At 35.6% G+C, this 25,986-nt stretch overlaps 2 protein-coding genes across 2 annotated transcripts; one reads left to right on the top strand and one right to left on the bottom strand.

The window, feature by feature from the left end:
• Window positions 1-16,574: 16,574 nt before the first annotated feature.
• LOC129941200 (guanine nucleotide-binding protein subunit beta-like protein 1) lies at window positions 16,575-17,922 on the top strand. The gene is made up of 2 exons (XM_056049773.1): window positions 16,575-16,850; window positions 16,912-17,922. Exons 1-2 carry the CDS (start codon window positions 16,713-16,715, stop codon window positions 17,722-17,724), a joined length of 951 nt encoding a protein of 316 aa, XP_055905748.1. The 5' UTR covers window positions 16,575-16,712; the 3' UTR covers window positions 17,725-17,922.
• A 4,143-nt stretch (window positions 17,923-22,065) lies between these two features.
• On the bottom strand, window positions 22,066-25,986 carry LOC129949192 (uncharacterized protein K02A2.6-like). The gene has a single exon (XM_056060483.1). The coding sequence runs from the start codon at window positions 25,984-25,986 to the stop codon at window positions 22,066-22,068; it is 3,921 nt and encodes a 1,306-aa protein (XP_055916458.1).

Here is a 25,986-nt window from a genome sequence, read left to right as displayed (position 1 = left end):
TTTGGTCTTTTTGGAACAAATATGATGACACACGCGAGCGGATATGCACTGGCACAAAAGTTAAACGTCCTTGAGGATGGCGAGTTGGCGACCTTACCGCGGCAAGAGCGATTGCACTTAATACGTGCTAAGCTGAAAGAAAATATAACAATAGCTAACGAGAAGGGGAGGAAAACGTACAACACCAGGTCTCGAAATGTCCGATACTTGCCTGGTCAAGAGGTTTACAAACGAAACTTCATACTAAGTGACTCCTCGAAACTTTTATCGTCTAAACTTTGTCCTAAATATGTTAAATGTCGAATTGTCAAACCCGTAGGAAAAAGCATGTACGAGCTGGAGAACCTAGTTGGGAAAAAGATTGGGATCTTTCATGCGAAAGATCTCAAACAATAGATAACTGTTGAGTTTGTTTTTGCAGGACACATAAACATAGAATGTAAGAGGCAAATTATAGACAATGGAAGCGAAACAATCAAATGAGTCTTATGACCAATATTTATAAACCTGTGATATGATAGACGAAACGAACAACTGTGATATAGAATATAGGACAAGAAATGACAAACCATCTGTGATCAAACGTAGGTACAAAGCATGAAAACTGAAAAAAAAAAGATTGTATTTAATGCCGTCGTAATTCGTTAAGCTCCTTAACAACCTGGGCAAACATCTGTGATATTTTTCATTTCGAGTAAACGAAAACAAAAAAACATCTCGACTGACTCAACAACTGTGATAACCTAGATATAAGTAATTCCAATCTGTGATATTTTAATTATAGCTTAAGTTAGTATATAAACAATTTAAGCAAAAACCAAACTTAGCAATATTAACTTGTACAATCCAGAGATTGACGTAAGTCATTGGAATCTTTATTCTAGAATACGAATGTTGTTGAATTAGTAGGAAATACAACCAGGACATCGACAAGGAACAATCGCTTTTATGTGGACTAAATGACTACCTATAACAACACAGAAACTATATACATATGTATATACATTTTTTTTTTGAAATTGTGCCCAAGTAAATCTACTCTTACAATAAAACAACAACTGATTTTATAGATATTTTAGGATGTACATATTATACCTACTACTTCTTTTTAAAGAAATCAAACATCCCGTATCCGAATAGTAGGTAGATACACCAACAAAAAAAAAACTAACGAGTAAATTATAAATTCATGCATATATCAATAACAAAATGAAGATGGACTTACTCGGTACCAAGAATTTTAATTTATGTTTAAATCTTTTCTAAAATTTAGTTGTAGCCTTGTTTTGCCCGGCTGAATGTTCGAGGGTTCTTCCCCACCTGATACCAGCTTGAAAGAATCATATTTCTTCCGCCCGGCTCAAACAGTGTGGGTTCTTCCCCACTCAAAACCAACAAGGAGGAAACGCATTTGCTCCGCCCGGCTTAAGCAGAGTAGGCACTTCACCACATGCAATGGCACTCGCATTAGATTGGCATAGGTCCTTCACAATTAAATCGATACGAACAGCCGTCGGCCTTCACCGTCATCCTTGTGAAAATATCGGCACTTCTGATGCCGGAGTTTTGTTGTGGCCACCGATAGGCCAAAGTTGTCCTAGGTTAGTCACTATTCCTGCAAGAAAAATTCAAAAATATTAGGAAAAATAATAGAGAATACCTACAATGCTGACCAGGGACATAGACTGGGTAAGACCCAGATCGATAGTTCTGGTCAGAATAGGCAGGAGAAATTACTTACCTAGTGACTCTGGTTTGCATCAATTCCAATTAGTTATTTTATTTCTTTTGTTTTTCCTAGGACTTGTTTTTTTTTATGTTTATTTATTTACCGGCGCACGCAACTTCTATTTCGTAATTCGAATCACTGACAATCTGACATGACAATTAGGGACGAAATAGACATATGTCATGAAAAAGAGACAGAAGTAAAGAATTGGGATTAAGAAGATGGTATAAAAGGAGGACGAAGAAATTGCAGAAGCGACGGATATATGTTTATAGGTATGAAAGGAACAACAATACCCACAATATTAAATATTTAATGAAAAGTTTATGCGAATTGGGAAAGGTGGGGAAAATAAGAAAGGATTAGATAGGAATGAAATTAAGCTTTAAAGCAAGGGTCCAGACGATGCTGAAAGAGTAGTTTTGTGAACATTGCGGGAAATAATAAACTATGCGGTAATTGAAGATCGTAACCGCTAAAGGAACTTGACTAGAAGTCATTTGTAGTTCAGAGTGGGTGACGAAAGCATCTAGGTATTTAAATTTAAAAGTGGCATAAAACAAAAGAAGTGAAAAAAAAAACGTAAAAAAAAGGAAATAGGTTCGTTGTCCGTATAACGCGTTAAGAATTTAAATTAAATTTATTTTTCTTAAAGGTTTTTTTGTATAAGTTTTTTTAACGATTAATATATGTTCAGTGAAGAAAGAAAGAAGATAAATCCATAAAGAGGAAAAAAATTTAAAATAATAGCTGAGGGTGAGTGATACTTTTAGTTATATTATAATAGGAACAAATAAAAAAATCATAAATACATATTGTAGTGAGATTGAGTTTTGGCGGCCGGCGCGGTGGTTGGCGTAGGAGTGAGCGACGGTCCTAGAGAAAGAAAATTTCATTCCCAAGGTGATGTGGAGGTTGTGCTTAACATAGGATTGATCCGTCGATAGACCCGGATCCCCAAGTAACTTTACTAGCCAAAACCAATCTCACCCCTATATTTATATAAGTTTAACTACATATACATATATATATATATATCGTTGTGCATTCTCGTTAACATTTACGCCAATCCGGCGGGATAGGAGAAAAGGATTCGGTTCCTGGCGAATCGATTCTAGGATTTGCTTATATATATATAGATATATACGTATACCTAGCTGTTCAACAAATAACAAAGGAAAAATTAGTAACGTGACATTGAAACAACAAATATTCAAATTTATAACGACTTTATTTTGTAACTCCTTGTATCGGTATATGTGTCTAGAGTGCGTCGTTATTTTTTGTTAGTGTCGAGTAAGCATTACGGGTAGAGTTCGTCGGGGCGGCGTAGGTTCCCCATACCCCTCCCTGTCAAAGTAGAGGCACTATTTTGCATCCCTTTAGCTACCTATAGAGAGCTCTTGGTAGGTAGGATAAAAGAGGAATTGGTACAGCCGCTTCATAAAAGGAAGACGGCGTAGATTTCCGGGGAGAACAAGGGAACTTAAGTCTCCTCCATACGGAGAAAGTCCCTGTTTTTTTGTTTGTTTTTGGATTAGGTACACTAGGTACATATATACTTCTGAGGAGAAATTTTGTGTTTTCCTTTGATTTTTTTTATTTAAGTTATTTCAAATTTTCAATTTCTTTTAAATTTACCAATTTTCTAATTTTCAAATTTCGAAATTATCCTTTATATTTTTTTTTATATATTCCATTTATGTTAGTTACGAATCTATTTAAATAAAATGTAAGTCACGTTACAGTGTAGTCGATTTGTTGTGTTTTTTTTTTTTTATTTTATCAACTTTTGGTGTTCAGTACTTAAATATTATGGAGTGCTGATTACAATTTTCAGAGGAGGTGTGGTAGGGCTGGATAATGCTCTTCAGTGAACCGGGTTCTACAACGTAAACTTCAGCTTCAAAGACTAGTAAGGGGAGTTCGAAAGTAAAGGCCAGCCGAACTCCAGGTTGGGTGGGTACGGCCATGCTGCTACAACAGCCGCAGCGTTCCCGAGGTGTGTCAGGTCCGGCATGAATGTCGTGTTATCCGGTGATAGTGTGTCAGGTCGAGCGTGTATGTAGTGCTGTTTGGTGATGGAGTGTCTGGTGATGGTGTGCCTGGTGATGGTGTGTCTGGTGATGGTGTGTCGGTCGTAGTGTGTCGATAGTTCTGTGTCTGGTGGCGGTGTGTAGGTTGTCCTGTGTTTGGTGTTCTTTACTTGTAGTGCTAGTTTGGAAGTCATGTTTTGGTTGTAGTGTGCAAGTCTGTACAAATTTGTTTGTTCTTTTAGAGTTATGTGTTAATGTTATGTTTTTGGGATCGTTTAAGTTTTTGTGTAATGGCATGAAATTTTAGTTTTGGAAAGAGGTGAGGTCCATCTACGAAGGTAAGATCCCCCCCTCATCCGGCGAGCTTAGCCGAGCATCGCGAGCATGCCATCGCCTTCGTAGTGGACATTCTATCCCAACTCCCGTACCCCTTATCCCATCCTAGTTCTGGCCTACCCTTATGGGCTGGTCATTGAATCCTCCGCGCTCCTATCCTATCCTAAATCCCTTCCCTTATTAATTTACCTATTGCCTCTCATTTCAGAATCTTTCCAAAGCTTTGTGAAGCTAGCTTGAGAAATGGAAAGACAAAACAGTACCGAAAGGGGTGTACATAGGAAGGTAATATTGCAGGAAAAAAACATCCTTACCGGGAGAGGAATCTTTTTTAAGTAGATTTCATTCAAAGTCAACAATATCATCACTTATTTCGATTTGGGAAGTGCATGAGGTACCTTTTAAGTAATCAAAAAACTACAGTCAGGTTCTTCAAGATGATTACTGTACGATTGTCTGAAGAACTAGGCAAAGGGATTTGTAATAGTTTTAGCGTCGGAAGATGTCATATATTGTAATTTAAATGTTGAAGGGAAGAAACCGGATTCTCAATATGAGATATGATAACATATCTTTCATACTTAATTTTAAGTATGAGTATTAAACATTTCCATCTTTTAAATAGAAATAATTTTGAATTACTGAGAAATAAAATGACGAAATATGAAGTCAGTCAACTCAAGACGGTGCAATGTACACTGTTTTATGAAGTCAATTTGAAAAGAAAAACATTTGTTAAGGTCAGCAGCTATAAGTTAGGTTAAACTTATTACCTGCAATTTCTCTTATTTCAAAAGTCTATACATTCTCAGAAGTTTTAAGAATTTTATATTTCTCAATTACTATTCCTAGACATATGAACAACCTGGCAGTCTAAAAAGTCATTCTACTCAAATGTCAAATTCATCAGCAATAGATGTGACCTTATCAAATAAAATAGGACTACTAGGTATAAGATTTAAAGGTTTTCGATGACCTTACGTTCTGTGTAATATACTTATATATAAAATATCTTTTTTGAATCTTCAACAAAACAAGCAAATCTGTGTAATTTTGATTTTTGTTCTGATTATTCTTCTAACATGAAAGTAAACAATTTTTGAGCATAATTTAGGAATAAGTTTGCAGTTACATGTATTTGCATATTTTTCTATCTGTCTTAGTATTGGTAAATGCAACACATTTAATAACGGGTTATCCATTTACGGTTTCAAAAGTATAGGGCAGAAATTCAACATCTGTCAAACTAAGTTTTTCAAAGAACTTTGTATTGTTAGTTGAAATTTCGACATTTACGAAAATGGATTGCTTAAATATCGCACAACGCATACAAGTTAAAAAAACCTACTACAAAAATGGTGATTTTACCATAGCCACATATCGTGCTTTAAGAGGAGATTATGGTTTACATAACTGTGAAGAAATTTGATGAGATTTGATTGGTTACAGATATTGTAAGGCCTGTGCATCATCGTTTTCCTCATACAAATGAAGATGCTGTAAGTGAAAGTGTTGCCGAAGACCCGAATGTGTCGATTCCTCTTCGTTATCAGTAATAAGGACTGACTTACGGTCCATTATGGCGTATTTTGGTCGTGTGTAGTGTGTGTCGCATACCAGCCTCTCCTTTTTATTTTCAATTAAAAAAAAATAATAAAGTGAAAGATTTCGACATGTAAGTTTCATCAGAATTTTGATATTCTGTATATTGATTTTCGAGATTGTCTTACAAAAAAAAATCTCGGTATACATACCTACATTTTCTTCTAGAAATGAATGTTAATATTTAGATCTCCTGGAGGAAACATAATAATTTGTTTTAAAAATTCCGCGCTGAAAAATGGTTTTTGTCCTCCTAGAATTTAAATTGTTAATAGTTATTGGAACATCTTTCTACTAAAACTGAGCTATTTGGAAGTCTTTTGCATTTTTGATGTTATAATGTTTCAAATATCATTTATATCGTTTTTGAGATATAGACTATCGAAAAGTCAAAAAACTGAAACATTTTCAATTCTAGAGCCCAAACCTAATCCTCATTTATTCCAATGAAAAATCAATAATTATTAAATCGATGTTTGTAAGCGATTCTAACTAAACTGCATTATTCTTAATCCTTACCAAACAAATAATTATATAGTAACTAGAAATCATGAAGCCTTATTGTTATGCTTTACGCGTATCTTACTCAAAACTAATTCATCATTTAAAACTAATCCATATCTATCGCCATATAATTTGTCGTTAAGTGGATTTTACAATTTTTGTTATTTTTCTTGCATTGCAATAATAATGAATATAAACGACTTGTTCTGTTCCTTTTTATAAATATATATAGTCGACAATAATATGATAAAAACAATCTTTAATTAAGTACCACACATAAGACCAAGTGATGTGACAAAACACCTCATTTATCCCTTAAATCTGGTGTGACCTTTGGAAAAATTATTCCTTTTGATTAATTGATGACCTTTTCTAGGGGAAGAAGAAATTGAATGAAAGTATCTAAATCTAATACACAACTTTAAAGGTACGATTTCAAAGAAAAATTCTTGTAGTTACTTCTATGAATTCCAATTCACATTCAATGCCCTCAAAAATTGCGAACTTTAATAGCATCACAACAATAACATAAATGTACACTTTATATTCAACATATGTACATGTACATATGTATGTATGTTTACCAAAGGAACATAAATCTATCTATTGTACTCATGCTTACAGCTATGTCCAGAATAATAGGGACAAAAGTTTAAGTATATTTTTACCATTTGAGTGGGAGCAAATCTTAAATTTAAATTTAAAAGAACCACCGGCTGTCACGATCTCGAAGTACATTTCCTGCAGGCTTCGTAAAAGGCTCTCAAAAGTAAATTTTAAAACTCGAAACTTCAAAAAAACAATGAATTACGACACAAAATATCAATTAATTTTCTTTGTTGATAAATTTCGTTAAAGATTTAATTGAATACTCAGCTTAAGAGTAAAGAAGCTAAAGTAGCTCTTAATGTAATGTGGCCAACTTTCTTCTCAAACAAAAACATAGACTTAATATCTAAATACAGAGTTTTCCAAGCAACTATTAACACTTGCTTGTCTTACGGTATTCAAGTTTATGGTCACACCTATTTTGAAGAATTTGAGTTGTTACACGTCTTATTTCAAAAGATTATTTCGGTTACCTAGTTTGACTCCAATCTATGCAATTTTTGTTGAGTCTGAAATGTACTCAACTTGCCCGGTTGCATAATGTTTCTCTTGAACTGACTGAGTTAATAATAGGCAAGATATCTTTTCGAATGTTATGGCAAAAGTTGATGAAAATATATATCTTGAACATCTAAATAGAGCATCATCTTCATCAACAAAAGAAATTTATAGAAATCCAAGCCACTTTTTAAATACTAATGCGAAAAATTATTTCAATAATAGACTTTCTGTGAAAGCTATCCGCATCACCTTTGCAATTATTGTAACAGAAATGAGCGTAATGATATTTACCATTTCATAGCTAGTTGTCCGATACTACAAGAAATTCAAGGGCCCTATTTTTAATATAGTGTCCTTTTTACAGAACAAAAATGTTTGGTGTAATGAACGGATCCGTTGGGTGGACAAATCTCTTCATGTTCTGTGACCATGCCTTTAATTATTCCAGAAGCTTTTTAACATTTGTTTTTTTTTTTTAAATTCCGTTTTCCTAAAAATATAAACGGTGATTTTTTAAGAGCTTGAGAACTTTTTAAAAAAAAAACGCATAAAATTTGCAAAATCTCATCGATTCTTTATTTGAAACGTTAGATTGGTCCATGACATTTACTTTTTGAAGATAATTTCATTTAAATGTTGACCGCGGCTGCGTCTTAGGTCCATTCGGAAAGTCCAATTTTGGGTAACTTTTTCGAGCATTTCGGCCGGAATAGCCCGAATTTCTTCGGAAATTTGTCTTCCAAAGCTGGAATAGTTGCTGGCTTATTTGTGTAGACTTTAGACTTGACGTAGCCCCTCAAAAAATAGTCTAAAGGCGTCAAATCGCATGATCTTGGTGGCCAACTTACCGGTCCATTCCTTGAGATGAATTGTTCTCCGAAGTTTTCCCTCAAAATGGCCATAGAATCGCGAGCTGTGTGGCATGTAGCACCATCTTGTTGAAACCACATGTCAACCATTTTTGGCAACAAAAAGTTTGTTATCATTGAACGATAGCTATCGCCATTCACCGTAACGTTGCGTCCAACAGCATCTTTGAAAAAATACGGTCCAATGATTCCACCAGCGTACAAACCACACCAAACAGTGCATTTTTCGGGATGCATGGGCAGTTCTTGAACGGCTTCTGGTTGCTCTTCACTCCAAAATTTTTATAACAAGCAATCTAATGAAAACCTACCAACTATTAAAAATAACATTTTTCTCGGGAAGTCTTCAGCAAAATTGGGAATTAATCATCAATGCTGTCATTGAAACAAATGCTTTTTATGCTCACCCCAAAAATCTCTTAGTGGCACTGCTCTTCGGCATAAGGATTTATGTCAGAGAGCTTGCTCTTATACAGATCTTAAATTTCAGACAAAAGAACATATCCAACCGAATATTTAAACCACTATATATATTGTTTAACGCCCCGGATTATACCGATATAATTTTTTGGAATGAATTTGAAATAAATTCACCACAAGGTTTACAAGCTTTGCAAGATGAAAAGCTTTCATTGCTAGTAAAACTAGAAGAACTTAAAATTCCGGATTTGCCATTCCATACACAATGTTTCGAAAGAAGCATCAAATCTTTGACTAAAGTAAGTCTATACATTATCATTATGCCAAATCAAGATATATCTCACAAGAAATAAAATTTAATCTTTAAAATACCTTCTTTTTATTGCAAGAGTGATTTAAAAATCTATTTTATAATAAAATAAGCAAGTGAAATAAGGGAAATTTAAGTGTTTTCTTCCTTTTATAAATATTTTTAAACGCCGATACAGGTCCAAAAGTTCTGCCCAATTCACAAAGTAAGTACATATTTAGAATCTACTCGTCAATGCGCAAATTTTGTTAACGCTTTCGATCAAAAGTTCCAGAATTTCGAGTGTAACAATCCTTGGCTATTCCTAAAGGAATCCATCAACACTGCACTCGCTCGATTTAAAAAAGATTCAACTCCGAAAGAGGTTTTTCTTCAGCATATTCATGAATTAATGAATCCTTTCATAAGAAATAATTGGAATTTCCTCTTTACGGATGGTTCAAAGTGTAAGGAAGGTACCTCTTTCACAATTGTTGACTCAAACAACAATACCCGTGTTTTGTTGGAAAATCACGAATATCAAAAACAATATCCGCAGTATGAATACTACCCATAAAAGTTAAAGTAGAATCTTTCTACGGATGGGTTTTGAAATTTATACTAGTCTCGAATGGATCTTATGTGATTTCGTTCTCAAATGTTGGTACGGTTGATATTGCATTTGTATCTCGATGGCTGTGTTCGTTGAGTAGTTGTGCATTTTAAATCATGTATTTTCCATTAGGGAAACAAATCAATCTGTTACTGTCGATATTATTTAGTTTTGTTAATGAAAATGGACAAACTGGGCTTATTTTGCAAGAACAAAAAAGATAATTAAGTTTTGCTATGTTTCCACCAAAGGTTTATCTCAGTTTAGCTTAAATTAATCCTTTTGGTGTTTGCACCGCACAAAAAGATTTAAAAATGATTAAGTTTCTTATGAAGTGCTAGTGAGATAGTTTGATTCGTGTTGAACAATAAAACAATGAATAGCACCATTACACAGACGTATTTTTTTGATTTTGATAGTCAACTATCAAAAATCAGTTTACACGATTTCACCCCTGGTCTGAATTTCACAAGTTTTTGATAAATTATTCTAGAAAATATTCAGTTGCATCAACTTTCAAATATAAAAACCAGACTACTGCGGATCGTTTTTTTGACAATTCTCACTGCACTATATATGGAATACCAAAAAAACATGGCTAATCTAATTGCTTCAGAAAGCTACCACCATTTTTCACTGTATTCTCAGCTGAAACCTTATCAGTTTTAAAAGCTACGCAATTCGCCTGCAAGTCCAAGAAAAAAAACCGTGATATGCACGGAAACTGTAATCTAAAAAATCTCCTTTTGATTCTTACAAAATATTTTTAAACTTTTAAATCTTTATCAGAGTATTTAACCTTCTTTATTAAAAATACATGCGGGGGCGGTCGGAGTAAGTCAGCCTATCACTCTTACTCCCTGCAGCTGGCAAATTTAAAACATTATAACATCCAAAAATACTACTTTAGTCATTTCAGCTAGAAGCCCTGGTAGCTATTAGCTTTTAAGTATTGTTTTGTACAATTATGGAAATTTTAATAAATAATAATAATAATAATAAGTTCCGTATTTTGTTTTCTTCATACAACGACGAAAAAACAATGACAAGTCAACCATATGTATAATGCTGTTCCTTCCAAGTTTGAACACTATTTTAATGAGCTGAGGATTTAAAGTTTCTCATATTTTTCAATCCATTCCAAATATATTAATTTTTGTCTCAATACTTTAAAGTACCTTCGGTCCCTATATGTTCCCTCAACTGCACGATGGTTTATGCGTAATATAATTATACAAAGGACATATTATTTTATGCAACATTTTACATAATGTTTAAAACACCAAAAGGAAGGTATAAAGAAACAAACAAACTATCTCTCATTCCCAGGTTGACATCCTTTTTCCGACTTATTGTCCTGTACTTTAATTGAATAGTTTCATAACATATTAACAAGTCATATAATAAAGCTTTTTCATATCGTGTTAGCTTTAGTTAGGCAAACAACTAATATTAAGAAACGTTCCTATTATTTTGGACATAGCTGTATATGACTCAATCTAATATACCATTAAGCAGCAAAATAATCATAGACTATAGTCTATAATATAGGTACAAGTAGTTGAATGTGTTGAATTTAAGTTATAGCCAATGGACATGTTTCCGAATACAAAATCATTTTTTGTCTTATGTTTTATTTCAACCTCAAAAGTTGGACGCCCAAACTCGATCTTTATTTCTTTTCCTATAATTTTGATACCATCAGTTAGTATTTTTTTATTAAGTAGACACTTGTTTTTTTTTTCAAGGAAGGTCTAGTAAAAAGCTTTGTTATAGGTCGCGCTAAGTGCAAAAAAGTTAACGAGCTTCAGGTATGTACGTAAATATATTTACGACATATCATCTCGAATCCTTGAATAGAAGCGTGACGAAAAACTAATTCTGAGGAATGAATAAAACAGACCCTATATTTAACAAAATATTTATTTACTTTGATTGTTAAGGCCTGTTTCTAAAACTAAATTTATACAGGAAGCTGCAAGAGTCTCAGTGGCTGTACTTCTCGATGTTATTTTATCAATATTTGTCTCTAATTGACTAAATTCAATCGGTGACATTTGAATAACTTATGTTCCAAAATTGATTGACTTAAAACCGAAGCTCTGCTCAAATATAACATCTTTTACTATATTTTTAATGATAAAAAAATACAAAGTTACGATTGGATTTGGTTCAAAATTTAAACAGGGTGAGGTGTAGAATTCGTTCGTTTTGACAAAATGCACTACTACTTTGGCCGGATTTTCTCCAAATCTTTCAACTATACGAAAAGAAAATCGGAATCTTTTTTGCGTAGAATGAGCTACAATGTGCACCCACAACTTTTTTAAAAAAAACTAATACTTTTTAAATAATTTGCAAAAAGGTACACTACAATAACGAGTATTAATTTGATAGAATCAGGAAGTATGGGTAGAGGGAAGGGTCTAACCAAGGGAGAAATAGGCCAAATATTCTTCTCGGCGAAGCCAGCTAAATAAGAAGAACTTCAAAAGTTGTATACAACCACCTAAAGAACCCATAGAGGTATGGAAAAAACCACCAAGGAAGAGTGAAGAAAGCCAGATCATTTCAGAAAAAGCGGGCGATAGTGAGAGCTGCTTCAAATTCAAGGCTTTCTATTAGTAAATTCAAGGCAGAAGCTTGGTTAAATGCAAGTAGATCGACTGTTGCTCGGTGATTCAGAAGGCAGACCATTTAGGACCCAAAAAAAAATGGAGAAAAAAGGGCCATAAAATGCTGCATGCAAGAGCCAAAGCCTTTATTTTGCAACAAATCATTGTTGGTGAAATAGAGGTTGGTATACCGTCGTCTTTTTCGATGAAACAAAAATTAATTTCGACGGACCTGATGGTTATACATAGCTGCTATTTCCATGATTTAAGAGGGGAAGAAATCTATCTTGCAATTGAATGGGGAGCAATCACCTATTACGAGACAATGGAGCTGGATTTTAAAAGCCCGGAAATGCCGGCAATTACTTACAAATCGTTTCTGGAACGAGCTTTCCAGCAGTTTTCTTAATTATGTGGTGGACAACGATGGACCAATAAGATAATACACCAATATATACCGCACGGGCAACAAAAACCTGATTCAAGAGCAAAAGGTGAACATATTACCATGGCCCCCATATTGCCTTGACCTGAACATCATGGAAATCGTGTGGGGATGGCTTTCAAGAAAAGTCTACAAAAGAGGATTGTATCGCCAAAAAACTGAATAGATGATTGAAGCCATAAAACGGTCCTGGGCTCAAATTTTGCTCAGTTATCTGACAGCACTCTATGAATCAATATACACAACAGGTTACTTAAAGTAATTCAGAAATCTGGAGGCAGAACACATTACTAGAAATTATTTTAATCCGTTAAATAAAATTATTGTTTACCTAAACCACAAGATTTTTGGTATTTTTTTTAGATCTTGTGACTTTCCTTACTTACTTAAGGTTGCGCTACATCCCTGTGTGAACTAGGGCATTACCCAATAAAACTTCTCCCTCTAGCTCGGTCCCTAGCTAGATGTCTTCAGTTTCACGCTCCAAGTTCAGTGAAGTCACTTTCCACTGACTGCGCGCCACCTGATTTGCGGTCTTCCTCTACTGCGCTGTCCTGTGAGTGTGGATTTTAAGACTTTACGAGCCGGCGGAGCATTGGTTTCCATGCGCTTTACGTGACCCAGCCATCTTAATCCTTGGACTTTTACTCTTCTGGCTAAGTCTAAGTCTGGCCCGTACAGTTCATCGTTCCACCTTCTCCTCCCCCCCCCCCCCCTTTCTATGCATACAAGACATCACGCGAAGAACTATTCTCTCGAAACGGCACAAGGTGCTTTCAACCGCTTTCGTCATAGTTTATGCTTCTGTACCTTATGGAAGGACGGGGATGAGGAGGGTCTTATACAGTGACACTTTTCCAAAAACCCCAAAGGTTTAAGAAATATCGGCAGATAAAAAACGAAAAAAGCTTGTCTCTATCTATGTGACACGAAGTGTATCTTCCTCCGATTTTTTCCAAATCTTTAAACTGTACTAAAAAGAATTTTTTGTGTAAAATAAGCTTCAATGTGCATATACAACTTTTTAAAAAAAAAAAAGAAGCTAATAGTTTTTAAATAATTTCAAAAAAGGTATACTTACTTGTGTCCTTTGCACCCGGATTAAATGTATGCTCTGGTAAACCATTAAGATGCCATTTAAGGAAGTTTTAAGGTCGCATAAATAAAGCTCTCAGTTAAAATTCACCTTTTTCGGTTTTTTTGCAGTGAATATGAATTTTTTTCTGACTATATTATACCAATAGATATCGAAATACTAATAAAGGGTGATTTTTTTGAGGTTAGGATTTTCATGCATTAGTATTTGACAGATCACGCGGGATTTCAGACATGGTGTCAAAGAGAAAGATGCTCAGTATGCTTTGACATTTCATCATGAATAGACTTACTAACGAGCAACGCTTGCAAATCATTGAATTTTATTACCAAAATCAGTGTTCGGTTCGAAATGTGTTTCGCGCTTTACGTCCGATTTATGGTCTACATAATCGACCAAGTGAGCAAACAATTAATGCGATTGTGACCAAGTTTCGCACTCAGTTTACTTTATTGGACATTAAACCAACCACACGAATGCGTACAGTGCGTACAGAAGAGAATATTGCGTCTGTTTCTGAGAGTGTTGCTGAAGACCGTGAAATGTCGATTCGTCGCCGTTCGCAGCAATTGGGTTTATGTTATTCGACCACATGGAAGGTTTTACGCAAAGATCTTGGTGTAAAACCGTATAAAATACAGCTCGTGCAAGAACTGAAGCCGAACAATCTGCCACAACGTCGAATTTTCAGTGAATTGGCCCTAGAAAAGTTGGCAGAAAATTTTTTAACGACAAATTTTGTTCAGCGATAAGGCTCATTACTGGTTGAATGGCTACGTAAATAAGCAAAATTGCCGCATTTGGAGTGAAGAGCAACCAGAAGCCGTTCAAGAACTGCCCATGCATCCAGAAAAATGCACTGTTTGGTGTGGTTTGTACGCTGGTGGAATCATTGGACTGTATTTTTTCAAAGATGCTGTTGGACGCAACGTTACGGTGAATGGCGATCGCTATCGTTCAATGCTAACAAACTTTTTGTTGCCAAAAATGGAAGAACTGCCTTGACATGTGGTTTCAACAAGATGGGGCTACATGCTACACAGCTCGCGATTCTATGGCCATTTTGAGGGAAAACTTCGGAGAACAATTCATCTCAAGGAATGGACCGGTAAGTTGGCCACCAAGATCATGCGATTTGACGCCTTTAGACTATTTTTGTGGGGCTACGTCAAGTCTAAAGTCTACACAAATAAGCCAGCAACTATTCCAGCTTTGGAAGACAACATTTCCGAAGAAATTCGGGCTATTCCGGCCGAAATGCTCGAAAAAGTTACCCAAAATTGGACTTTCCGAATGGACCACCTAAGACGCAGCCGCGGTCAACCTTTAAATGAAATTATCTTCAAAAAGTAAATGTCATGGACCAATCTAACGTTCAAATAAAGAATCGATGAGATTTTGCAAATTTTATGCGTTTTTTTTTCAAGCCCTTAAAAAATCACCGTTTAGAATATATATTATTTAATTTTCTTGTCTTGTTTTATTTTTTCTTATCTTTGTATATAGAACAATTCTACCATTATGCCACGTATTTGAAAAAATTGATTCTTTGTCAAACTTTAACCTTCCGTACGTTCTAAAACTTCATTTATTTTTAGAGGCTATTTTTCAAGCTATTTTGTATCTAATATTTAGGGAATTGTAGGGAATATTCATAAAACATCTTCAAGCCACTTACATATATCTCCTTTACAATTGTGAATGCAAATTAAATTGCCTGATTCAACATCTCTTTTAAACCGTCTCTCAAAAGAGAGAAATGTAATCATAGCCCAAAACATGATTTCCAAATAGAAATCAGTTCTCACAGCTACACTTGCAAAGTGCAACAAAAACACAAGTTTCGTGGTGAGATTATTATTGCGTAAGACTGTCATCCAAAGAGGTCCTACTTAATGGCTGAAACACAAACAAGCTTCGGCTTTGCCTGACGTTTTCGAGTTGAGCCATAGGAATCCCATGCATGCTATCACAATGAACCTTCGACCTCACGTTTCATTTGACAATCGTAAGGGAAAGAACGTAATGTTACGTAATGTGACTCCAAACGGAAGCTCTGGTTCAAATTTGCTGAAAATTTGTTTTGTCTGACAGCTCAACAGCTGTATAAAAGTCAAGAATCAAAATACATTTGCTTTTTGAGGAATCTTTTTTTTATTTTGAGAAAAAATAACAGCTGCTAATGACAGAAGTGCCATTTTAGAAATGTCATATTGGAAGTGTCATTCAAAGCAACCTCGAAGCAGGCCCAACGTAACGTAGACGAAGCTGAAGCTGAAGCGTGTTTGTGTTTCAGCCATAAGTATTTTCATGAGTTCTGCCTCTACCGAGGAATTGATAAAACCTTCAAGAATAATTCAAAACAAAAGAGTTTTCTCAAATTCATTGCTCAGAATCGGCAACGGCATACAAACAATAAGTCCCCTCAATCCCCGATATCACTCGTATACAGGAACGGTTGAAAGTAGGTCCTGATTCTCTATCAGCTGTTGCGTCACCTAATTTATTTATTTTTATTCAGTATATGCACACAAGTTTTCAAAGCTGTCTTAACTTTAATAGATTTATCAAGAACACAATACCCTCTCTATCCTATTACACGACCAATACAACCCATTTAAGCTTTCTCATTGCAATTTATATATTATTCCCATTTTGTTATAAATTGAACTTAAATATAAACATGGTCTTCAATGAAAACATTTTAACAGCCCCACTAAATTTCATGTTAACGAACACACTCTTGTTTAATATCTCCAACTATACATTGCCCTCTATATTGGAAATTAAGTAACATTTAGTCAATACATGAACCGTTTTCAGCTGACATCTATGTCCCAAAGAAAGTATCACAAGAGAAAAATAAACATTGCAAAACATCTGACTTTGACGTTCGAAATATTTCTTCTGATGTGTCAGTTTTCAACTCCGGTGCTTTAATTTCGCGTCGCAATTTCGTCCTCATGAATAATTTTCATTAAATTTCATTAAAAACAACTGCAATTATATTCTCGAAATTCATTACAATTTCGAAGAAAAGCCTCTATCATGTCTGTGCTTCCACCAGATCCCGTGTTTGTCCTCCGACACTCGGACATGGACGCAATCAATTCGCTGGCCTTCTACAAAGACGAAAAACTCCTGGCCGGAACCCTTAAGGGAACTGTCCAACTATGGGACTTACAGGTAATTTATTTAATTAAACCCCTTCCAGAAAAACCACTAATTAGATGTTTGTCCATTTTAGACCAATCGTTGCACTTCAAGCTTCGAAATTGGAACTGATCCTATTACTGCCATGCATCACACCAATTCTCATTTAATTACACAAGAAAAAGGTGGAACTCTGAAATACTGGTCAAAGACTAATTCTTCTTATGTTTTGGAAAAGACTTGTGGAACTAATCACATGGCTTTCTGTCGCACGGACTACTCACATGATGATGAGGCGCTCGTTTTCCCCCAAAACGACAACTGCATTGGTATTTTACACACCAAAGATTGGCAGAAAAAAACTCTGCTAGTGCCAGATAAATGTCTCAATTTGGGACAACTCTCTTGTCTGAAGAAATTCAATTTAAGAGGACACGATATGGTCCTCGCTGGTTATGAATCTGGAGATTTCCTCACTTGGGACCTCCGTTCAGAGAAACCCATCAACGAAGTTCACTTTGATGTTGGCGCCGCAACAAGTGTGGACTTCGATAGCCTTACCAACAGAGGTTTAGTCGGGGGCACCGAAGATAAATTCTTTGCTGTTACATTCCAAATGAAGGCCATGGAACTTACCAAAATACAAGAGATACCCATAAGAAATCCAGGAATAAATTGCATCCGCATTCGGAAAGATAGGAAAATATTCTCCACTGCCGGATGGGATGGCAGAATTAGAATATTCTCATACAAAAGCCTGCGACCATTAGCCGTTCTGACCGAACACAAGTCAGGTGGAATAATGGATATCGCTTATTCAGATGATAACATTTACTACTGGAATGCCCCAATAATGGCCGCAGCTGGTATGGATGGTAAAATTTCTCTATGGAACTTGTACAATTGAAGGAGACGATAAATAACCTACGACGGGTTGAGGAACATACCTCATAGTACTTTTTATTTTGCTCTGATCCTTTTTTTATTTTAAATTTGTATTTTTATTTGGAAATTGCTTTGTACCTTTAAACATCATCGATGATGATAAAATCCAATGATCGATAGTCAAAAGTAATAAATTCATTGAATTGATTGATTGAAATAAGTTCTTTTAGTTGGGTTTTATTTAACGGAACCCAGTTGGGTTGCTTTTTAAAAATTCACTTAAAAGATTAAAACAAGTTCTTTTGCTATTGGAAACAAAGTTGATGTTGGTTAGAAAACTTAATTGAAGAGGCTGAAAATTAAGCTCTTATTTTACTATAATCCCATTTACAAATTCGGTTGAAAAAGATTGCTCAATATCAATTTAGAATGAAGATGAATTTAGCAAACAAAGAAACTCGTAAGAAAATTATTATTTTAAAAACATTAATTAATGGGAACAAATTGTTTCCACAAAACAAATTTTTCGGTTGAACTCCGTAAGCTTAGTGTGGATTCGAAAATTGCACCACATCAATGAGAAAACTGAGTTAACGGTAGATGATTATAATTTTATCCTCTGATCCTTGATGTTGAGGACTAAAAATTTATACGAGTTATCTCGGTTGTATCTTACGAAAGAATATACAATGTACATATTAACATTTTACGAGGAGTAAAATCGACAAAACTTGCCACTTCTGCCATCGCTTCTCTGATAAAACACGAACATGAAGTCCGGCTCGTTTTCTAGTCTGGAATATTAAGTTTAATTTTCCGTTCAGAAAAAAAACCGAATATATTTTGAAAACTAATTTTATGATGAGCTTAAATACTCTTTTATAGGAGAGGGTTGCTAACCAGAGAGGGTTCACCATTTTTTTTATTATACGCGCACTGAAGGGGATATAAATGCACTTATCATGATTAATCACAGTGCGAGCAATTAAGAAGGGAGGATAGGATTAGAAAGGAGATACCGGTGCACATTGGTTTTAAATGTCTGCACATTGTAATGAGTGGGAAATATTGAGTCTGGTAAAGCATTCCACATTCGTGTAGTACGACTAAAGAAAGAATCTCTTTACTTTACAATACCTCCGAAATTGGGCTCAAGGGTAAACTGATGAGCATTCCTAGTAGAACTGGTATTACGGCTGTATTTTTTGATACCTTAAGACGGTGCTCGAGAGATACAAAAGTTTCAGTTGGACAACGGTAACCTATCATTTTTAGAGCTTTCTTTTGAATTATGTCTAGGAGACTCAAGTAGGTCATAGGAGCACCTGTCTAGATATGGGAATTGTACTCTAGTTTCGGACGAATATAGGCTTTATAGATTATAACCAGATCAGAAGGGGTAAAAAACTTCTTGCATCTTCGGAGAAAACCTAAACACTTAGCAGCATTTTTGGCGAAGTCAAATATGTGATCACTCCACAACAAGTGGTTTGGAATGCACATACATAGGATTGAAAGCTGTTCGGTCTCCTCGATACAAGTACCACTCATGGATAGTGGCATAGGGGGAAGATTACGCTTTTGTGACAGTAGTAAGCATTGAGTTTTCGAAGCATTAAATTCTACACGGTTTTTGATTCCCCATTTGACAATGCTGTCGAGATTTGAATTTAATGAGCTTATCATATGCTGCCGTTGGTAGTCCACATCCGAAGAAAAAGGATGAGAATCTAGAAACGAATATGAAAAGCTGAGGGCACTGTCATCAGCGAAACAATTAAGTGGGTTAGAAGTTTCAGACAAAAGATCATTTATAATAATAAGGAAAAGTGTCGGAGACAAAAAGGGGCCCAGGGGCACACCAGCGTTTATTTTGTGGACATCAGATTTGAAGCCGTTCAAGACTACTTGAATTGAACGGTCCGAAAGGTAATTTCTAACCCAACGAAGAGGGATTCATAAATACCAAATGTAAGCATTTTCGATAAGAGATGTAAAGATTTTTCCACTGTTCGGTTAGACAAACCATGAGACCACCAGTGGATCTATTGCAACGAAAGCCATACTGCCGGTCATAAGGAAGCTTCCGTTCTTCAAGATATTTCTTAAGCTGAACATTTACAAGCGTTTCCATGACCTTGGAAAGAAGGGACGTAAGTGCAATTGAACGATAGTAAGATGGTGAGGAGGATTCGCCTTTTTTGAAGAATTTAAACAACGTTTCTTTTGAAAAACTGTTGTAAAATAATTTATACAAAAAATAATCGCTTTGAAGAATATTTTTAAAACAAAGAAGTTAATAATAGCTTTGTATACAAAGATAAAAGTGACATAAGAGTAGTGAAACTTCAAATTAACTTCTTAAGGAATATATGTTCATGTCTCTTGCAATAACTTTTGTGTACACTACATTGAGTTGTTAATGGAGCCCAATATCAAGGTGTTGCATCTATGCACGGAATAAACAAAGCAACCTTGGAGTGTTGAATATTATCAAAAACTTGTTCAGCCATGGCCTCGAACATATTTTTTTTTCAAGAAAGAATTCCTTGTGTAACTGAATAGGGACAAGCTTTTCTTGAGTTTTAACTTAAGTAATTTTTCAAACCCTTAGGTTTTTTTGGAAAAACCCAAATGTCGAAGGAATGAGGTATGTATGTATTAAGTTTTTATTGCAAATAAAAGTTTTGGATTTAGTTGATAAATACAAGTTTTCTGTTTACCTACCTGTTTTTTTTTTGGGTCATATGAATAGGGACAAGATCTAAATTTACCTGTGAGACCCTTTAAAGTAAAGAATTTAAGAACAAATCTTAAGGTTTAGACTGCTTTTATTGAATAGATTTAAATAATTTTTAGTAATGCGTGTTGCCTCCTGATTTCAGAATTACTTCAAGTAACCTGTAGTGTATGGATTGTAGACTTTTCTTGAAAGCCATCCCCATACGATTTCCATGATGTTCAGGTCAGTAGAATATGTGGACCATGGTAATAGGTTTGTAACTGATTGCCGTCATTTAAGAGCTTTGAAAATCCAGCTCCACGGTCCCGTAATAGGTGAATGCTCTCTATACCATTACATCGCCTCTTTTGCTGTGCCGTTTTTCAAGATCGATTTCTCCCTTTCTTAAATGATGGAGATAGCAGCTATATCCATCAGTTCCATCCAAATTATTTTTCTTCAATCGCAAAAGACGACGGTTTTCTATGCGTGATTCCACCCGATGTGATTTGTGGCAAATATAAGACGTTGGCTCTTGAAAGCATTTGAGGTAGCTGGATATATAATATTTGAACTTCTTCTAATCTTGCACATTATTAGATTTACGAATTAATTGCAAAGTTGTATTTAAAATTGGTGAAACACTTCTACTTTTCACTTTTTAAATTAAATCTTAAAAGTTAAAAAGTCTTTTCACTTCGCAATTTTTGTGAAGCAATTTGCAATTTCTCCTTGCAGGATATATATATATATATATTTTTTATTAGTTTTCGACAACTTTTCATAATAAACTTTTGTTTCCAAATAAAAAATTCTCTTTTCATATTTTCATATCTTTTCAGAAAAGATCTTGCATATTTCGCAAAAAGTAAAACACAAAATACCGATGATGTTTATCTTAAGTGGACCAAGTTTATACTTTATAATCTTTCATGCATAATTTAACTTCAACTCTGCCAAAAGAAGAAATTCTACGGGTTTTTCATAGATATTAAAGCTGCTTTTGATAGTGTTATGTTTTAAAGTCAGTAAACAAATAAGTTTTAAGATAATAGTTTTATTAATCAAGTAAAATAGAATAAGAATCAAAATTAGTAAATTTAGTTTATATTTAAGATGGCTGACAATTCAGAAGTCACGTCCTTCCTGGTAGAGATCACAAAGCTGACTGACTTCCTTCTTCCATTCTCTTCGTATTCGCAATTCAAAAAGTAGTTGGTTTGGCGTTGCCAACATCCCTCTGTGTTGAATTAAAGATCAAGGCGAATCGGAGGACGCCTTATCCTTGTAGACCTGCGTAGTACAGGACTGGTTAACTCTTCTAATCTTGATGCAGTGGAGTCTTGAAGTTCATCTTCATTGCGTTCAATCGGGTTTCTAGTTGCTTCAGAATTGGGACTAGTAGAAACGTCTTCAGTAGTGGGTTGAATATCATCAGGCTCAAAATTTGTTGGATATGAGTCGACCGTAGGCATATCTTCAGTAAAACGTTGCTTCAGCTGATTTGTGTGAGATCTTATCAATTGGTTTCGTCGATTTGTTTGAATTAGAACGTTATACAACACTTGGCCTATTCTTTCGATAATCACACCAGAACTCCAAAACATTTTGTTACGCTGGAATGTCTTTGCAAATACTTTATCACCTGCTTTGAAGTATCTTGGTATCGCCCCGTGTTTTTTTGTTGAATGCTTCTTCCATAGATGAATTCTTCATTAGATCTGTTGTTGTTTTCGGTTTCAATAAATCCAAAGGAGTTGAAAGTTTTCTACCGATGAAACATTCAGACGGTGATTTACCCTCAGATGCGCTTGGATTAGGTGTAGCACGATACTGGGAAAGGAATACAAGCAAGTTTGCTTTGTCATCCGTGGAGTACTCGGTATATGATTTAGCTAGAGCTCTTTTTATGATGTCAACAAAGCGCTCAGCTTGCCCATTGGACTGCGGGTGGTAAGGTGGTGTTCTGATATGCTGAATTCCCCTTTCATCGCAAAATCTTTTGAAATTGGAGCTGGTAAACTGTGTACCGTTGTCAGACACAATTGTTTTTGGTTGACCATATCTGCTCACAAATTCGTGTAGTTGATTTATTATTTCAGTTGTTGTTATTGTCGTTATTTGCGCTACTTCTGGCCATTTGGAATAAGAATCTACCATTACTAAGTAATATTTACCTCGAACTGGTCCACCGATGTCTATGTGAATCCTCTCCAAGGGTTCATGTGGTACTGGCCAAGAACTGAGTTCTGTTTTTGTCGGAGATTTTGCAACGGATGCACAATTTTGACACTGTTTGACATGGTTCTCGATGTCAGTATCGATTTTGGGCCAGTAAACGTATGATCGTGCTATGGATTTCATGCGCTGTATTCCTTGATGACCTCTGTGTAGCTGTTTCAGGATCCTTCGTTGAAAAATGGCAGGAATAATAACTCTATCTAATGTCATAAGGCAGTTATCTACTATGGTGATGGTTTCATGTCGGTTGAAAAATGGAATGACATCTAAAGGAAGGTTCTTCGAAGACTTTGGCCAACCATTTTCAATGCAATTGAAAATTTTGAGAAGCGTAGTGTCTTTGCTTGTTTCTTTTCGTACCATGTTGAGTGTGACTGGCAGGTGAACAATGTTGTCTTCAAGAATGGTTTTTATTTCACTTTCGATTTGTGCCACTATGAAATCTTCTTCGATCTGTTGCTTTTGTCCATCGATGAGTCTTGACAAAACATCAACATTTCCAAATTCCTTTGTAGAAACATGTTGTATTTGGAAATCATAGCTCATAAGAATGAGAGCCCATCTCTGCAACCGGTTGGCGGTGTGTGTAGGAATACCCTTTTTTGAACCAAATATTTTGAGAAGCGGTTTATGATCCGTAAGAAGAGTAAATTGACGACCATAAATCATTTTGTGGAACTTTTTACATGCGAAAACGAGAGCAAGACCCTCCTTCTCAATTTGACTATAACGCTTCTCTGAAAGTGTGAGTGCGCGTGAGACATGGTATATTACTTTTTCTGTTCCATCAGGCATTTTGTGGAAGATTTGAGCACCGATGCCTACCATTGAAGCGTCTGCTGCTACGAAGATTGGAATTGTTGGATCGTAGTGTGTAAGCAGTAGGTCGGAAAGTAAAATTTCTTTAAATTTCTTGAAGGCACTTTCACATTTGTCGGTCCATTCCCAGCTAGTGTCTGCTTTCAGCATTTCATCAAGCGGATGTCGAAGCTGTCTCATGCTAGAAATGAATTTTCCATAATAATTCACTGCACCCAGGAAAGAACGTAGTTCAGAAATGTTGGTTGGTCTTGGCATACGTTGAATGGAATCGATTTTTGCTGGATCTGGACGAATTCCATTGGCATCGATTATGTGTCCAAGATATTTGATGGATGTCTTAAATAATTCACATTTTGACCAGTTGATGGTAAGGCCATGATCATTAAGACGTTTTATGACTTCCATAACAACGTTGTAGTTCCCGTGCAATGTTTTCGTTGCGATGTAGATGTCGTCAAGGTATGCAGCGACTCCATCAATGCCTTGCAAAATTATTTCAATTGCTCTTTGAAACAGTCCGGATGCTGGCTTCGATCCAGGAGCTAAACGATTCATCAAGAAGAGTCCCTTGTGTGTGTTCATGGTGAGAAGTTTCTTCGAATCATCATCTACCTCAAATTGCATGTATGCATCGGAAAGGTCAATGTTGCTAAATATTGTGCAATTTGATGTCTTAGCAAACATTTCATCCGGAGTAGGAATTGGATGAGCATTTGGTTCCAAGCAGTTGTTTAAACCTGTGGAGTAGTCTGGACAGATACGAATTTTATTGTTAGGTTTACGTACCACGACAATAGGTGCTGCCCAATCTGAGTGTGTGATTGGTGTTATGATACCAGAGTTTTCTAGTCTCTTCAATTCAGCTTCCACTAGATCTGCAACTCCATATGGAACATCTCTTTTTGGAATGTAAACGGGCTTGGAATCAGGTTTTAGCTCTAACCGCAATTGAAATTTGGTACAGTGGCCTGTTTTTGAAGAAACCACATCCGGAAACTTTTGCTGGACCTCTTTGAGAACTAAATCCTTACTCATATCTGCTGTGATTGCGTTGCAAATAGAGTTTATGGGTAAGTTCCAGTAGCCAAATTTTTCAATTAGGTCAATTCCGAAAATATTTAAACTGGGAAGACTTGTTACATAAACTGTAGCTATTTTTACTTCGTTCTTGTGCCGGATTTGTGTAGTGAACATGCCGATGAGTGGAAGTATATTTCGTGATGCATCTGATGCGCTGCGCTTACATGGCTGTAGATTAGGACGACCCAATTTAATCCAGTTTGTTTTCGAAATAATCGTGATGTCTGCTGCTGTATCGAATTGAAGTTTAATTTGCTTCGCAGATATTTCGACTGTGACAAACTTTCGGTCCGAAGTGTAGTTGCCAACACAATGTATGGTGCTATGCGGACTTGATTTTATAACATTTTGCCTGAAGGCTTGCTTTTTGTTGCTGTTGAATTTGTTGTTAGCGTTTTTGGGCTTTGCTGTGTTGGGCCTTGAGGTGTTAGGTGAATCCCCTTGTGTTTGTTTCTGGAAACATGCACAATAGCCATCCTTATGCCCTTGCTTGTTACAAATGTTGCACTTGTGTTGTGTATATGTGCAATCTTTTACAAAATGCATGGCACCACATTGCCAACATGGTCTTCTTGGTGCGTCGATACGTTTATGCTGAACTTTTTGATGATCACTAATGCTGTTGCTTGAAAATTGATTGCGAGTGTTTTTTTTAGAAGAAACAGCATTGATGGCTGTATCTTTTGCTTCTAAAAGGTGCGAATCACTTTTCACTATCAATATTCGTTGAGTCTCTGTGATCAATTTTTCTAGTGTTATTTCAGCATCTGTATCAAGCATTGTAAGTAATTTGCTACGAATGTCATTATAAGTGGATGAATTTAATCCAATTATAAAGATCAAACATTTAAATTGATTTGTCGACATGGCTGCATGCTTAAAATGCTCGCATTGCTTGTTTACTTTGCCTGCATAGGCAATAAAATCTTCAGCATCATTTTTGGTAATTTGTAAGCATTTGTAGCGAATGCTGAACAGCGATTCTTTCGTGTCAAACAGCTTCTTGAGTTCTGTGACTGTGTCCTCGAATCTAAGTTCTTGTGGTTTTCTTGGCAAGATACAATCTGCATACCGTTCATAAACTTGTTGACTAAGTCTACGTAACAACAACCGTACTTTCGAATCATCTGGAAGCGTTTTTGCATCCTCTTTGAAATGCATTTCGTAGCGACCGTACCAATGTGAAAAAGTGCTGTTATTTTCAGGCTCATACCTAAACTCGTGTATGCTTTTTCCAATTACATCCATCAATGCTTCTTGTTGTCCAGCTTGAAGTTGTTGCTGTGGTGCCTGTGAAGCTTTGTTGGAGGAATTTTCCATTAGTTTGGTGAGCTTTTCAATTAGATGTTGTTGGCGCTCAGCAGCCTCCTGTTGCTGTACTAAAAGCTTTCCAACCACTGAATCAAGTGATGTAGACAT

Source organism: Eupeodes corollae, chromosome 1, assembly GCF_945859685.1.
Source record: "Eupeodes corollae chromosome 1, idEupCoro1.1, whole genome shotgun sequence".
Classification (NCBI taxonomy): Eukaryota; Metazoa; Arthropoda; class Insecta; order Diptera; family Syrphidae; genus Eupeodes; species Eupeodes corollae.
Note: the sequence above shows the minus strand (reverse complement) of the source record. Positions and strands in the feature narration are given on the sequence as shown.

Coding starts and splice junctions, on each gene's coding strand:
- LOC129941200 (XM_056049773.1), top strand. CDS start 16,713: ATGTCTGTGCTTCCACCAGATCCCGTGTTTGTCCTCCGACACTCGGAC. Junction 16,851..16,911: donor TCCAACTATGGGACTTACAG/GTAATTTATTTA, acceptor TGTCCATTTTAG/ACCAATCGTTGCACTTCAAG.
- LOC129949192 (XM_056060483.1), bottom strand. CDS start 25,986: ATGTCTACATCACTTGATTCAGTGGTTGGAAAGCTTTTAGTACAGCAA.